General features: G+C 55.7%; 6 protein-coding genes across 6 annotated transcripts; 5 read left to right on the forward strand and 1 right to left on the reverse strand.

The window, feature by feature from the left end:
* Positions 1-302: 302 nt before the first annotated feature.
* On the forward strand, positions 303-2,111 carry HSP60 (chaperonin; the record flags this gene model as incomplete). The annotated part of the gene is made up of 2 exons (XM_064804335.1): positions 303-537; positions 592-2,111. The coding sequence occupies 2 exons, from the start codon at positions 303-305 to the stop codon at positions 2,109-2,111; spliced, it is 1,755 nt and encodes a 584-aa protein (XP_064657105.1).
* A 672-nt stretch (positions 2,112-2,783) lies between these two features.
* Positions 2,784-4,813, forward strand: LTR77_007099 (uncharacterized protein; the record flags this gene model as incomplete). The annotated part of the gene is made up of 3 exons (XM_064804336.1): positions 2,784-3,982; positions 4,045-4,674; positions 4,735-4,813. The coding sequence occupies 3 exons, from the start codon at positions 2,784-2,786 to the stop codon at positions 4,811-4,813; spliced, it is 1,908 nt and encodes a 635-aa protein (XP_064657106.1).
* An 806-nt stretch (positions 4,814-5,619) lies between these two features.
* On the forward strand, positions 5,620-7,314 carry LTR77_007100 (uncharacterized protein; the record flags this gene model as incomplete). Its single annotated transcript, XM_064804337.1, has 4 exons — positions 5,620-5,665; positions 5,724-6,987; positions 7,056-7,182; positions 7,234-7,314. The coding sequence occupies 4 exons, from the start codon at positions 5,620-5,622 to the stop codon at positions 7,312-7,314; spliced, it is 1,518 nt and encodes a 505-aa protein (XP_064657107.1).
* Positions 7,315-9,207: 1,893 nt separating this feature from the next.
* Positions 9,208-10,978, forward strand: LTR77_007101 (uncharacterized protein; the record flags this gene model as incomplete). The annotated part of the gene is made up of 3 exons (XM_064804338.1): positions 9,208-9,553; positions 9,606-10,756; positions 10,811-10,978. The coding sequence occupies 3 exons, from the start codon at positions 9,208-9,210 to the stop codon at positions 10,976-10,978; spliced, it is 1,665 nt and encodes a 554-aa protein (XP_064657108.1).
* Positions 10,979-11,713: 735 nt separating this feature from the next.
* Positions 11,714-12,605, reverse strand: HIS6 (Enzyme that catalyzes the fourth step in the histidine pathway; the record flags this gene model as incomplete). The annotated part of the gene is made up of 2 exons (XM_064804339.1): positions 11,714-12,247; positions 12,306-12,605. 2 exons carry the CDS (start codon positions 12,603-12,605, stop codon positions 11,714-11,716), a joined length of 834 nt encoding a protein of 277 aa, XP_064657109.1.
* Positions 12,606-12,773: 168 nt separating this feature from the next.
* Positions 12,774-13,642, forward strand: FAF1 (pre-rRNA processing and 40S ribosomal subunit assembly; the record flags this gene model as incomplete). Its single annotated transcript, XM_064804340.1, has 2 exons — positions 12,774-13,070; positions 13,121-13,642. The coding sequence occupies 2 exons, from the start codon at positions 12,774-12,776 to the stop codon at positions 13,640-13,642; spliced, it is 819 nt and encodes a 272-aa protein (XP_064657110.1).
* Positions 13,643-14,745: the final 1,103 nt, after the last annotated feature.

The following is a 14,745-nucleotide window of genomic DNA, read 5'->3' on the forward strand; positions in this document are numbered from 1 at the left end:
CCCCACCCATGGCGACGACAATGGTGGCGCAACGATAGCTTCCTCATATCTTTCCTCTGTTAGAGTGACCAGGACGAAGTGAAGTAGAGTCGGTATTCTTGGCACTCAACGGGCCGACTTTCCTGGTTCGTGCGCTTCGCCGCGGAGGTCCTTTTGCTAGCTCCAGACCTCGAGACTTTCCCGAATCTTCGCTATACCTTCAACACCATCTCCCATCCAACCTCTTTCAACTCGACACATCTTCTCATAGAGCGACGAAGCTGATCTCCATCTCGCGCCTTGCTTCTTTCTCATCATCCACCATGCATCGCGCCATCTCCGCTGCTCCTAGGGCAGCTGTTCGTTCGTCCCGAGTCCGCCCTGGATCTTTAATACAACAACGTTTCGCGCACAAGGAGCTCAAGTTCGGTGTGGAAGGCAGGGCATCGCTGCTACAGGGCATTGACACGCTCGCAAAGGCTGTTGCCACTACTTTGGGACCAAAGGGCAGGAATGTGCTCATCGAGTCGAGTTATGGCTCGCCAAAGATCACGAAGGGTAAGCATGGAAACGAATCTTTAACTAATTCATCCCTCTGACATACTTTCATAGACGGTGTAACTGTCGCCAAGGCTGTCGCGCTCAAGGACAAGTTCGAGAACTTGGGCGCAAGGCTTCTGCAGGATGTCGCCAGCAAGACCAACGAGGTTGCTGGTGACGGCACCACCACCGCTACCGTCCTTGCCCGTGCCATCTTCTCCGAAACCGTCAAGAACGTCGCCGCCGGCTGCAACCCGATGGATCTGAGACGGGGTACTCAGGCAGCTGTTGACGCTGTTGTCGACTACCTCCAGAAGAACAAGCGCGACATCACCACTTCAGCAGAGATCAGCCAGGTGGCCACCATCTCCGCGAACGGCGACACACACATTGGCTCGCTTCTGTCCAGCGCGATGGAGAAGGTCGGCAAGGAGGGTGTCATCACCGTCAAGGAGGGCAAGACTATCACCGACGAGCTGGAGGTAACTGAGGGTATGAAGTTCGACCGCGGCTACATCTCGCCTTACTTCATCACGGACACCAAGTCGCAGAAGGTGGAGTTCGAGAAGCCGCTCCTGCTGCTCTCGGAGAAGAAGATCTCTGCCGTCCAGGACATTGTCCCGGCTCTCGAGGCCTCTCAGCAGATGAGGAGACCTCTCGTCATCATTGCCGAGGACATCGAGGGCGAGGCGCTCGCAGTCTGCATCCTCAACAAGCTCCGTGGACAGCTCCAGGTCGCCGCCGTTAAGGCGCCCGGCTTTGGTGACAACCGCAAGAGCATCCTCGGCGACCTGGGCGTTCTCACCAGCGGTACTGTCTTCACCGATGAGCTCGACATCAAGCTCGAGAAGGCTACGCCAGACATGCTCGGATCTACCGGCTCCATCACCATCACCAAGGAGGACACTGTCATTCTCAACGGCGAGGGCAGCAAGGATGCAGTCACCCAGCGCTGCGAGCAGATCCGCGGCGTCATGAGCGACCCAAGCACTTCCGACTACGAGAAGGAGAAGCTTCAAGAGCGTCTTGCTAAGCTCTCTGGCGGTGTTGCCGTCATCAAGGTGGGTGGCGCCTCGGAGGTTGAGGTCGGCGAGAAGAAGGATCGCATGGTTGACGCTCTCAACGCTACTCGTGCTGCCGTCGAGGAGGGTATTGTGCCTGGTGGTGGCACTGCGCTCCTCAAGGCTGCCGCCAACGCGCTCGACAACGTCAAGGCTGCCAACTTCGACCAGCAACTCGGTGTTTCAATTGTCAAGTCTGCCATCACCCGCCCCGCCAGGATGATTGTCGAGAACGCCGGTACTGAGGGCTCAGTTGTCGTTGGCAAGCTCATGGACGAGTTCGGCAAGGACTTTAACAAGGGCTTCGACAGTCAGAAGGGCGAGTACGTCGACATGATCTCCTCGGGTATCCTGGATCCTCTCAAGGTCGTACGGACAGCACTCATGGACGCCTCCGGTGTGGCCTCCCTTCTGGGTACGACTGAGGTCGCAATCGTCGAGGCACCAGAAGAGAAGGGCCCCCCAATGGGCGGGGCAGGTGGCATGGGCGGCATGGGAGGAATGGGAGGCATGGGCGGCGGCATGTTCTAAGGGAGCAGTAACCTGGACTTGCCTCTCGAACTTCCTCCTTGGACCACACCTTGATACCCATCCGGACTCTTTCTGGCTCCCACGCCCTGTACAAAGCTAGGACTTCCTCTTCGGCCTTGTCGTTTTGCAAGCGAAAAAGCATACAACTCCACTCTTCACTCCTGCATGGCGAAGCGTTTTCATGGGCACTACGTGGCTGTGGTGATGGAAATACAAGTGTAACATTGTAACATAGTGTCTAGATAGCGTTGACAAGTCGGATTGAAAGCAAACGTCCTCTTCAGCTTTGTCTTGTCCTGGTCGTTGTCTTGCCATTTCGTGCTTGGCTGGTGCACAAACGTCTCGATGAAGGATTGGCCTCGACTTCCACCACTCTCCACCGATGCACACTATACCGAGCCCAGCACCAGTTCTTGTGCTTTGGCAATGCCTAGGCCTGGGTGAGTGGATACTGCTCGATTACTGCCCCACGTGCTCACGAGGTAGCATCGCGAGCTGCTCTGTCGCCGACCAACCGAGAACGGCATCGGACGCAGGTACAGCTACCGCAAGATGCATTTCTTCTTGAGCTCATTGCGTGCTTGCTCTTTCTTCACTGTCTTACCATAGCACTTCATCTCCTGCTACTAACGCCAACAGCCATCAAGGCGTATATGCTCATCGCTGGCAAACATGAGCGCATCAGCGGATTCAAACGCAAACGCTGGAAAGCGGCCCAACTTCCTCGTCATCGTCGCGGATGACCTGGGCTTCTCGGATCTAGGATGCTTCGGCGGCGAGATCAGGACTCCTAACCTCGACAGACTCGCCAGCAATGGTTTGCGTTTCACGGACTTCCATGCTGCGGCTGCTTGCTCGCCTTCTCGGGCTATGATCTTGACGGGGACGGATCACCATATTGCTGGACTTGGGAACTTGATCGAGTGGACGAATAACAGTGGGCAGAATGCTCCGAGTGAGGGGGAGCAGAAGTACTGGTCTACTGCTCCGCAGCGCGGTATGCCGGGGTACGAAGGCTATCTGAACGAGCGAGTCGTTACGCTGCCGGAGCTGTTGCACGATAATGGGTACCTGACTATGATGGCCGGGAAGTGGCATCTTGGTCTTACGCCTGAGCGGTCTCCGCGCCAGCGCGGTTTCGAGCGTAGTTTCGCTCATTTGCCTGCGTGCAGCAACCATTACGCCTACGAGCCGCAGCTGGAAGGTCGAGGAGAGGAAGACCGCATTCCGGATTTCATGACTATGAGCTTCATCGCTTTGCACAGCGAGGATGGCGAGTATGTCAGGAACCTGCCCAAGCCGTGGTATAGCAGCAACGGCTATGGGGATAAGATGCTCGGGTATCTTAAGGATAGGAAGGAGAAGGGTGATGAGAGGCCTTTCTTCGCTTACTACCCATTTACTGCTCCGCATTGGCCACTGCAGGCGCCGGATGAGTATATCGCCCACTACAAGGGCGTCTATGATGATGGCCCGGATGCTTTGCGTCAGAGGCGGCTGCAGAAGATGAAGGAGATGGGCTTGTGTCCGCAGGACGTGGAGCCTCATCCAGTCGTTGCAGATGAGGTGAAGGAATGGAAGGATATGGGTTCCGAGCAGCGGGCCAAGAGCAGCAAAGCTATGGAGGTGTTCGCCGGGATGGTTGAGTGCATTGACGCGAACGTTGGCAAAGTTGTGTCTTACCTCGAGGAGACCGGCGAGTTGGATAATACGTTGGTATGCTTCATGAGCGATAATGGGGCAGAGGGTGCGGCGTACGAGGCCTATCCGATTGTCCAGGGGCAGATGATGCAGCATCTGAAGAAGTACTACGACAACTCGCTGGACAATCTGGGGAGAGGCAACAGCTTTATCTGGTATGGACCGAGATGGTGAGTACAGCGACTTGAAGGTGCGTGGTAGATATTGAGGATGGTACTGACTTCTCTCATAGGGCCCAAGCAGCCACTGCTCCCAGCAGACTATTCAAAGCTTTCACCACCGAAGGCGGCGTGCGTGTCCCTTTCCTCGCAAAGTTCCCCAAGGACACCAATGTCAAGCCGTCTTCCGACGCCGTCACGTCTGGACCAGTCGGCTCCGCCAGCGGCAAGGCCAACATCACCAACTCCTTCAGCACAGTCATGGATCTCGCTCCGACCATCCTCGAAATGGCCGGCATCAAACACCCAGCTCCGACCTACCAATCCCGCGATGTCGTTTCCATGCGCGGTAGCAGCATGCTCCCCTTCCTCTCCGGCCAGTCCTCTTCAGTCCACCCAGCAGACCATATCACCGGGTGGGAGACCTGCGGCCGTGCAGCGGTGCGCTGTGGCGACTACAAGATCGTCTTCATCCCCAAGCCCAAGGGGCCGGAGAAGTGGCAGATGTACAACCTCGCGAAGGATCCGGGTGAGGTGCATGATCTGGCAGAGCAGGACCCGCAGAGGCTGGAGCGGATGATAAAGATGTGGGATCAGTATGTTCTGGAGACCGGTGTGATTCCACTGGCGCCAGCGCTGGGTAATTGGATCGCGGCGATGGAGGAGCAGATGCCGGAGGATGCTTGGATGGAGTATGAGTACTGGTAAGTTCTGAGGTCAGGCGTACTTGTATTGGCAGCTACTGATATTTCTTTGTGCTTCAGGAAGGACGGTGCTCGCGAAGATCCAAAGGCTTTCACGAAGGACATTCCTAGGTTCACGCGGACTGTCAAGGCGATGTGAGGGTGGGCAAGCTCAGTTCATCTCAGCTGACGATGAAGGCAAAACGGGGTAGTCTTTGATTCCACGTTCACGATACATCCAAATAGACGGGGCGTATGGTTGGTACACGTATTCACAGAGGAAACATCGAAGTCTTGCGCATGTTTGACTCGTCCTCTCTATTGAACTTCTTCGGTGCAAGCATTATCTTCCCGAACCCCAATCACTTATCATCCAATCTGACCATATAGCTGATCATCGTTGCTTCCATAATCATCTGGACCGGTGTATCGCGTCAGCCGTCAGCACACCATCAGCTGAAAACGTGCAATGCTCGCCCATTACGGCCCACATTTCAGATCACGCCCGGCGCGCAACTTGGAAGTTGCGAGCACCAAGACAAGAGACATCGCTTTCGCGACGACCACTGGCTCAACTCCTGGTTTTGTCCGAGAGGCCTGCAGGATTGTTGGAACCATTGGATCATTCGTAATAATCGGACAGTCACCAGTCTGATATGAATACAAACGCGCCAGCCTTGACTCCCCATTTAGCGTCCACTCTCTCCTCGCTTCTGAACTGCCAGGACAGCGACAGGTAGACGCCGTGATGGAGATCCCGCAGTCGCGCCTCACGCTCTCAGCTGCGGCAGTAGTTTTAGGTGTGCTATTGATACGGCTCCTCGTTCGAGGTTATCGTGTCCGGCGGCTGCTACACTCTTTGGTATGTACAACACAGCGCAGTGAGCGCGTGAACGGAATATCAGCTCACATGTGCACCATCAGCCCGGCCCACCACATTCATGGATATGGGGTCACCTCCAGATAATGGGTGAGGCGATGACAGAAGTGCCTGCCCGGGCACATCCTCATGGTGATTCCCTGCCTACACTATATACCATAGGGCCCTGCGTACCGCTAACACTACCCAGCCCTGCCTCTCCGCATCGCCAAAAAGTACAACATTTCCAACAAGTACTTCTACATGGACGTCTGGCCCTTTCAAGCACCCATCCTGTATGTATTCGACCCTGCGCTCTCGCAGCAAGTCACGCAGGAGCACAGCCTACCCAAATTCGAAGGCCTCAAACCGTTCATGATCCATCTCGCTGGGCCCGGTGATATGGTGTCCAGCGATGGAGCGCACTGGAAGAAATGGCGGAGTATCTTCAACCCTGGGTTTGCTGCGAGCCATCTCATGACGCTTGCGCCGTTTATTGTGGACAAGGCGACGATTTTCACGCAAAGGCTCACCGGTCGTGCGGAGAGGGGAGAGGTGTTCAGATTGGAGGAGGATGCCACCAGACTGACTGTGGACATCATTGGCAAACTTACTCTGGATCTCGAGCTCGACACGCAGGAGAGTGAGAACGAGATGGTGACTGCGTTCCGGGATCAGGTGCACCTGCTTCCGAACGGTGGACCGCTAGAAGTCTTGAAGATGTGGCAGCCAACGGGAATCTGGAAGCGGTGGAGGAATGGCCGTATCATGCGTTCGTATATTGGGAATGTGCTGGACCAGAGGTTCGCCAAAGAAGCGCAAACGGCCAATGGGTCCGCTGGTGGTAAGAAGCAGCGCAAGCGTGCTATTCTTGATCTTGCTCTGGAAGGGTATAAATCGCAGCAGGAGGTTGGCGGCCAGTTTAAAGCGTCTGCTGGTATGGACACCGAGTTTAGAGAAGCAGCGATCGCTCAGATCCGTACCTTCATCTTCGCCGGCCACGACACCACCAGCTCGACAATCTGCTACGCAACGTACATGCTGCAAAAGAACCCGGACTGCCTCGCGAAGATCCGCAAGGAGCATGATGACATCCTTGGGCCCCTCGAATCGACACCAGAAGCCATCAAGAACGACCCTCACGTACTCAACAAGCTGGAATACACCTTAGCAGTCATCCGCGAGACGCTCCGGATGTGGCCTGCAGCATCGTCCACACGAACCGGAGAAGCGGGCTACACGGTCCGCGACCCCAAGACTGGGGAAGCGCTGCCGTCAGAAGACATGCTGGTCTGGGTGGTGCATTTCGCGCAGCATCGCCATCCGGATATTTGGGGTAATGATGCACATGAGTTTCACCCGGAGCGGTTCTTGCCTGAGAATGTTGGAAAGCTTCCTGAAGGTGCTTGGAGGCCGTTTGAGAGGGGGCCAAGGAATTGCATTGGACAGGATCTTGCGTTGCTTGAGACGAAGATGTGAGTACAGCAGCTGTCAGCTGTGATGTGGAAGGTTGGGCCTTGCTGACATTGATTGTGCAATGCAGTATATTAGCATTGGTTCTGCGCCGTTTCTCGTTCAAGCCAGCATTCGACTCGCTGGAAGAGCTGAAGAATGATGGTTCTTACTACTCGAAGGAGGAAGACTGGAAGAAAGGAAAGCAGGACATTGATGTGAGCTCACCGATAAATTACGCTTGGTACTTTCACTGACAGTTGTCGTAGGAAGAGGAGGCCTACCAGATTCTTCTCGGCGCGGCGAAGCCACGAGAAGGCATGCCGATGCGCGTGAAGGAGATGTTGTAGAACGTCTGGATGCGTGAGAAGCTCTCGTCGACACCATACCGGTGGCTGTAGTCGCGTGGTTATTAGCACACTCTCCGAAGAGTAAATGGTAACAACGCCTCATCACCTCGCTTCATTTCCCCAAGACTCACCTGCCGCTGCCCACCTCCGCCTCCGGTAGTAAGCACGAGTAATTAGACGCCACAGTGAGCCAATGTCGTTGCAACAGCCTGCAGACTTTGCAGGCACACTTGCTGGGTCATCGGACGCCTTGACCGAGAAACCTCGATCTAATAAGCTGGTAACGAGCCGTTCGGTCAGCCGACGTCCAAATTCGCGCATGTGGTCCCGATGGCGCTGAATCGCAGGATCCGCGGTCTTCCTGCGAGGTTGGTGCGTGACCGCGCCGCCCGGTAGTGGTGTGGACGTGCTTGGCCTGGAATTTCGCGATGGCTTTGATGAATCATGGGAGTCGCGACCTGTCCAATTCGGAACTCTCACTGGAATGATTTAAGATGACGAAAATTTGAATTATTCGAGACCGCACACCAGACTCTTCCTTGCAAACTCGATCGACTTCGGTCAGGGCAGAGCGGACGAGCCGTCCCCGAGCTTCGATGATCTGCAGCACTTTGTGGAGGGCTGGAGGTCTGTCCGGAGCAGACGCGGGCAGACCTGTGGTCGCCGGCGTGGCCGCGCCGTGCACCCGTGGCTGGGAAGTGCTCTGCGTCAACAAACGCATTGTGGAGCCATTCGTCGCCGACTGTCCATCTTTTGATTGCTCCATCTCTGCAGACGCCAGGGTTGCATCGACTCACGGACGTGTCCTTCTAGCGTGCTTCTAGACTCCCACATCTCCACCGATGGGGGCCCCGCCAGTAAGCCGCCACCTGCCCCGTACGTTGCTACTGTCACATGCGCGCGAGGATTTTCTCCTCATCTCGATGGTGCTGCTGGCGTCGGCCACACCTCCTGATGGGGCGTGATGTATGATTGAAGGATCAAATGGTGAGATGGCTACCTACGCGCCGACGAGAGGGTAGCAGATGCTTCGACCGGGGTGGTCGGGTGGGCGTCCCTCGGCGTGCGACACAAGCTGGAAGAGGTAGGCCATCTCGATTCGATCTTCCACCACGACATTCGGCGGCGAGGATTGGTGCTCGTGTGGTTCATCTCGGCACGTCCAGCCTGTAGCATTTGTCACGGGCGTTGTTCGGTATAACGAGGGAGAAAAAGTTTGTCGCTATTGGGTGTCCACAAAACACGCGATCACGCGTGCTCCGATCCCACAAAAGAACAAACAAATGATGGGGCAAATACAGCGCATTGGACGGATCGGGCGTGCTTATACCGAGGTGATGAGCTCGTGAGCGTGCAAAATCATCTCTCTAAAACTAGTGCTAGGGGGTGGTAGTAGCGTGGTAGTGTCGGGAATGGGCATGGTTGTCGGGGTGCTGGCATTCCGGTTGTGGGCGTCGAACGATTTGCTGCGTGGCAACCGCCCAACAACCCGAAGGTGTCACCTCGAACTGACACCTCCCGCCGCCTCTGTAGGTGCCATCTGCTGGCCACGATTCGCTTAAGCTGGGAGCGCTCGACTTTCGCCAGGCTAGGGCGAGCTGGGGAGCCAGCAAATGCACGTCGTGTTGCGGGTTGTCCAATAGAGTCGAGCCGCTTCGAGACTCTGGTCTGCAGAAGCTCGGACCAGTACGCTAAGGTTAGTGCAGCGCCGAGGCTTTTGCGGGGACGCGAAGGAGATGCGCCTGCTTTAATAAATGCTTGGTGTTTCGCCGTGTTGTTGTCGCGGGTCTCCCAGTCTTCTTCTCAGTCTGCTATTCTCTCCCTCCCGAGCACCTCATCCTCCTGCATCTTCACTTGACCCCTCCTACTCCCATCTGAGAAAGCTCCGCAACCATGCCTGGCAGTGCGCTTGCGGCGACCAGCGACGTTGGGCGCATTGAGGCCCCCGTCACCTGGAAGGCCTACCTGCTGTGCGCGTTCGCCTCCTTCGGTGGTATCTTCTTCGGATACGACTCCGGGTACATCAACGGTGTCAACGGTGTCCAGCCGTTCATCAACTCCGTCGAAGGTCTCAAGCCCAATGGCAACGAATACGCAGCCCTCACCCCGCCACACCAGTCCCTCATCGTGTCCATTCTCTCCTGCGGAACCTTCTTCGGCGCGATAATTGCTGGCGATGTTTCGGATATCATTGGTCGCAAATGGACCATCATCGCCGGCTGCGGGATTTACATCGTCGGTAAGTCTTGGACACATGTAGAGCCCAGGGCCGTCACTAACCACGAATGCAGGTGTGATCCTTCAAATGGCGCAAACGAGCGGTCTTGGCCTCATTGTCTCCGGTCGTCTCATCGCTGGACTCGGTGTCGGTTTCGAGTCTGCCATCGTCATCCTGTACATGTCAGAGATTTGCCCCCGCAAGGTTCGAGGTGCTCTTGTCGCCGGCTACCAATTCTGCATCACCATCGGTCTCCTGCTCGCGTCTTGCGTCGACTACGCTGTTGTTGACCGTCAAGACACTGGCGCCTACCGCATCCCGATCGCCATCCAGTTCCTCTGGGGCCTGATTCTTGGCGGCGGTCTGCTGTTCCTCCCCGACTCCCCCCGTTTCTTCGTCAAGCGTGGACGCGTCGAGAAGGCCCGCAGTGCTCTCGCTAGGCTCCGTGGCCAGCCGCAGGAGTCGGAATACGTCGAGGCTGAGCTTGCCGAAATCATTGCCAACGAGGAGTACGAGCGCTCGCTGATCCCGGCTGGTGGCTGGTTGAACGGGTGGATGAACTGCTTCCGCGGCTCTCTCTGGAAGTCCAACTCCAACCTCCGCAAGACCATTCTGGGTACCTCCCTCCAGATGATGCAGCAGTGGACAGGTGTCAACTTCATCTTCTACTACTCGACTCCTTTCCTGGCATCCACCGGCGCCATCAGCAACACTTTCTTGATTTCGCTTATCTTCACCCTGGTCAATGTGTGCTCGACCCCGATCTCCTTCTACACCGTTGAGAAGCTCGGCCGTCGTCCACTCCTCCTTTGGGGCGCCCTTGGCATGTTGATCTGCCAGTTCCTTGTTGCCATCATCGGCGATACGGTCGGCTTCAACCACATCCACTTCCTCAACGGCGACCCGGACCAACCCCGAGCCGACAACATTGCTGCCGTCAACGCCCAGATTGCGTTCATCGCCATCTTTATCTTCTTCTTCGCCAGCACTTGGGGCCCTGGTGCCTGGATCGTCATTGGCGAGATCTTCCCTCTGCCCATCCGCTCGCGTGGTGTCGCTCTCTCCACTGCGTCCAACTGGCTGTGGAACACCATCATCGCCGTCATTACACCATACATGGTCGGCGAAACCGAGGGCAACCTTCGATCGAACGTGTTCTTCGTGTGGGGCGCTCTGTGCACGTTCGCTTTCATCTACTCTTACTTCCTCATCCCCGAGACCAAGGTATGTTCAGCCATCGTCTATCAGATCATTCACCTTTGCTAACAAGCATCCCAGGGCCTGTCGCTCGAGCAAGTCGACAAGATGATGGAGGAGACCACCCCCCGCACCTCCGCCAAGTGGAAGCCAACCACCACCTTCGCGTCCGAGATGGGCATCAAGGAGGGCGGCAAGCTCGACGGAGAGGTCACGGCCGATGCCGAGCGCAAGGGTTCCATCTTCTAGATGGTCTTCCTGTCATTGACATCGAAAGAGCGTTGCATGCGGTTGCTTGTTGCACTCACAAGGGAGCCGAAAGATGTTTCTTAGTCAAGAGACAACTTGGGCACGACAATTCCTTGCGGAGGCAGGAGGTAGCTGGCTGTTGCATAGTCTGTTTGTAGTGTGCGAGAACCAATGGTTTTATAATACTGTGCTTTCCTCGGGCTTTCTTCTTCTGGCGCGTTGTGACTTTAACCGGTTGCATGTGGCTTTGATTATCCGGATACCAGTTGAGACAGGCGTGTGCTTGAATATTTGCGCCAATGAATGGGTGGAATCACGGTAGAACTCGTTGTTGTGAGCCCATGGCGTCTGAGTCGGTCTGGAGAAGTGGTCTGGAAGCTGGCAAGGGTGGTTCACGACGCCAGCAACCTCGGTTACGGTCGTAGGCTCATAGAAGGCTTGTGTAGCTCACAACCGGCACACGTAATTGTATCCGATACCGATGCTGGTCCTTCGAACCTGTTCGTTCACCTTGGGCCAATAGAGCTGAGGTCAAGACAGAGTGTTGAGAAGGTGAGGTTGGAATAGAGCATGAAGCTTGGCAATCACTTCACCTGCTGGACGATCTCGAGACACGGAGCGCCCTACGTTGCCTATCATCTAGCAAACATTGTCCTTCGCGCCATCACAACCGGCGTAGAGCTGCACTCACCCGCTCCCCGTCCCACCTTACCCACCGCATGACTGACATCCCAGTCACACACCACCCCTCCGTGCGTCGTTCCAGCGGCAGCAGGCCTCAAACGTGACACCCCTTCCCCCAAAGATATCCAGCGCACTGCCAATCGTGAGATCAACTTTACCGCCACTCAGCCGCTCGACGAGCTCCAAGTCCTCGATGCTGCGTCCGCCCCCGGCGTAGGTGACGGGAACAGAGCAGATTTCCGCCAGCAGGCTGACGAGGTCTTCGTCGATGCCGGCTTGGAGGCCTTCGGCGTCGGCGGCGTGGATGAGGAATTCGCTGCAGTAGGGTTCGAGGAGGGCGATATTTTCTGGGGGAGGGTTAGTGGGGTTCGGTCGGTAGGAGGAAGGGTATTGCCCACCGCGGTTGATTTCGAAGCTGGTGATGGTCTGCCATCTATCCATTGCCACGCGCCAGCCGTCGCCGACTCGACGGCAGCTGAGGTCTATGACCAGTTTCCTACTGTCGCCGGATAGGGCGTCGAGGACGGATTGGAGACGGTCTTGAGAGAAGATGCCGGATGGGAAGAGGAAGGATGTTATGATGACCTACTGCTCTACATTAGCCTACAAATTTATAAACATGTCGATATGTGGAAGAGCGCACCTTCTCCGCCCCAGCATCTATCCACGTCTTCGCGTTACCGTCTTTGATGCCGCCACCTACTTGCATGCCACCTGGCCAGGCCGAGAGTGCTTCGCGAGCGGCTTCATCGTTGCCTGGCCCTAGCATAATTACATGGCCGCCCGTGAGACTGTGTTTTTCATACAAGGAGGCATAGTACGCTGCCGGGTGCTCGGACGTGAAATTCGTCTTAAGGCCAGCAACGTCTGTTGTCAAAGTGCCACCCACAATCTGCTTCACCGAGCCTGAGTGGAGATCTATACAAGGCCGAAACTTTGTCATGTTGTTGTGTAGGTACATGTAGTCAAAAGAGGACGAGGGAGAGGCCGTGTTCCTGACCTTGAACTCACTTGCCCTGTGCAGATCATCGAAAGTCTAAAGTTTTGGCTCCCCTGCTTGGCATGACCTTGAGTGCATGTTCCTTCTCTTCACCAGCACAATCTTGAAAGCATGGCAGCGTCTTCAGGGAAGCGAAAGAGGGACAACAGCAATGACGATTCCGAAGATGAGGGTGCCCTCCGCGCGCGCTTTCAGAAGGCGTTCGAAGCCAAATTCCGGCCTCTAGACATCAAGAAGCCTTCGCCACCACCAGAACCGGATGAAGACGACCATGAGGACGACGAAGAATCGGAAGCATCAGATTGGGAAGGCCTTTCTGATGACGAGCGGGAGGTGGAAGTGATACAGCACGGCAGTGCGCGAAGTCCCGACGCTATGGCGATCGAAAGAGAGAAGAAGGCATTCATGGTTGGCGAATATCACCTCTTCCTATATTTCCAAAGCTAACAGTATAGCAGTCATCCAGACCACCGACCTCAAAGGACAGCTCTAGGAGGGAACCGCCGGTCAAAAAGGATGCAGTTGTCGAAGACACAGAAGAGGCGGCGAATCTCCAGCATGACCTCGCCCTCCAACGATTACTAAAAGAATCACATCTGCTCGACCGGAACTCATCCACCGCGGCCAACACCAATGTCGAAGGCAAAGGACGACTCAAAGCTCTCGACCTCCGGCTAAAGGACCTTGGTGCTAAAGCACCTATTTCAGCGCAGGAGAAGATGCCTCTGGCCCACCGCAAAGGCATCACCGCAAAATCTGCTGACCGGGAAGGTAAGCGGCGGCGGGAGGCGGCGGACAGCGGAATCGTGCTAGAGAAAGCGAAGTTTGCGTCAAAGTACTCTAAGCCAAGGGAGAAGAGTGTTGGAGGGCCTACTGTTGGCAAGTTCAAGGGCGGAACGCTGAGTCTGGGGAAGAGCGATCTAAGGGCGATCCAAGGGCCGAAGAGAGGCGGTGGTGGGAGGAGGGGAGGGAAAAGATGAGCTGGTGTTTGGAGAGTTGCTGCAGACGAGCTTTGACAGATGACGAGCGATGACCTCCACTTCATCGAGGCACCAACGGCAACGCCGGCAGCTGATCCACACGTACCCTTCCAGGAGCGTAGCTGAGCAGTGCAGCAGAACTTTCACCATACGCTGAACGATCACAATCGTGCCAAACGATAGAGCAGCAGGTCTACCCTGCGACTGCGATTCAATGGGCCAGTGTGTCGGCGATAGATTGCTTCGATGCAGAATGAGCCACCTCAGGGTCTGTGGACAGAGACTGTGAAGGCTGGGACTGTACATCCTCCGGTCGAAGCGGCACCATCAGCATTGGTTGGAGGACTCAAAAATACTGTGCTGTGGTTGTTGAGCATTGCACGACTCATATTCTAAGGCGCCTTGACCACTTGTTTCAAGCAGCTTTCTAAACATTTAGAACAACCTAAGTTGGCCTTATGCTCACCTGTTATGTTTTGCGCAAACATATATGCTGTGTGCTGTATGTTTTGTAATTCACTTTCCAGCCAATGACGCTGCCATGCCCACTACTCTAGTCATGCGGTGACTTATGTAGAGTCTATGCATGGTGTTCATATACTCGAAACAAAGCGCAGCGCCTGGACTGATCGCGCGCGAGGATTGCTCGGATGCTGTGGTTGATGATGTGCCGGTCCGAAGGCTGCGGTTGTGGGGAGGATCTGCGTGCTATTGTGTGGTTGTATTTCTCTATCCTGAATATGTAGGTACATACATCAGCTCTGGCTTGGGTGAAGTAGCCTCGCTTCGCCAATTCGCAAACTGGATTGGACAGCGACGTAGAATAGGAGAATCCCTTCCGACCATGCCGAAGGTACAGCGAAGACACGATAGGACAGGGAAGGATATACTGCCGCATACCTACCTCAAGAAAGTCTAGGCCATCAATGCCGTAGTGTCCGAGAGCGTGGTGTCTGAAGTCTTGCGTTTGCGTTTCAGGTATCCTCCGCGCGATCTACAAGGCTACTTTCTCCGGGAGATGGCGTCAAAGTCGCCGGGTTGCGAGTATCAGAGTGGAACAGCTTCCAGTAGTTCCAATGCCGCTGTGCAGGCCGACCGAGGAT

This window comes from Saxophila tyrrhenica (genome assembly GCF_035928015.1).
Source record: "Saxophila tyrrhenica strain CCFEE 5935 chromosome Unknown scaffold_11, whole genome shotgun sequence".
In the NCBI taxonomy this organism is placed as follows: domain Eukaryota; kingdom Fungi; phylum Ascomycota; class Dothideomycetes; order Mycosphaerellales; family Extremaceae; genus Saxophila; species Saxophila tyrrhenica.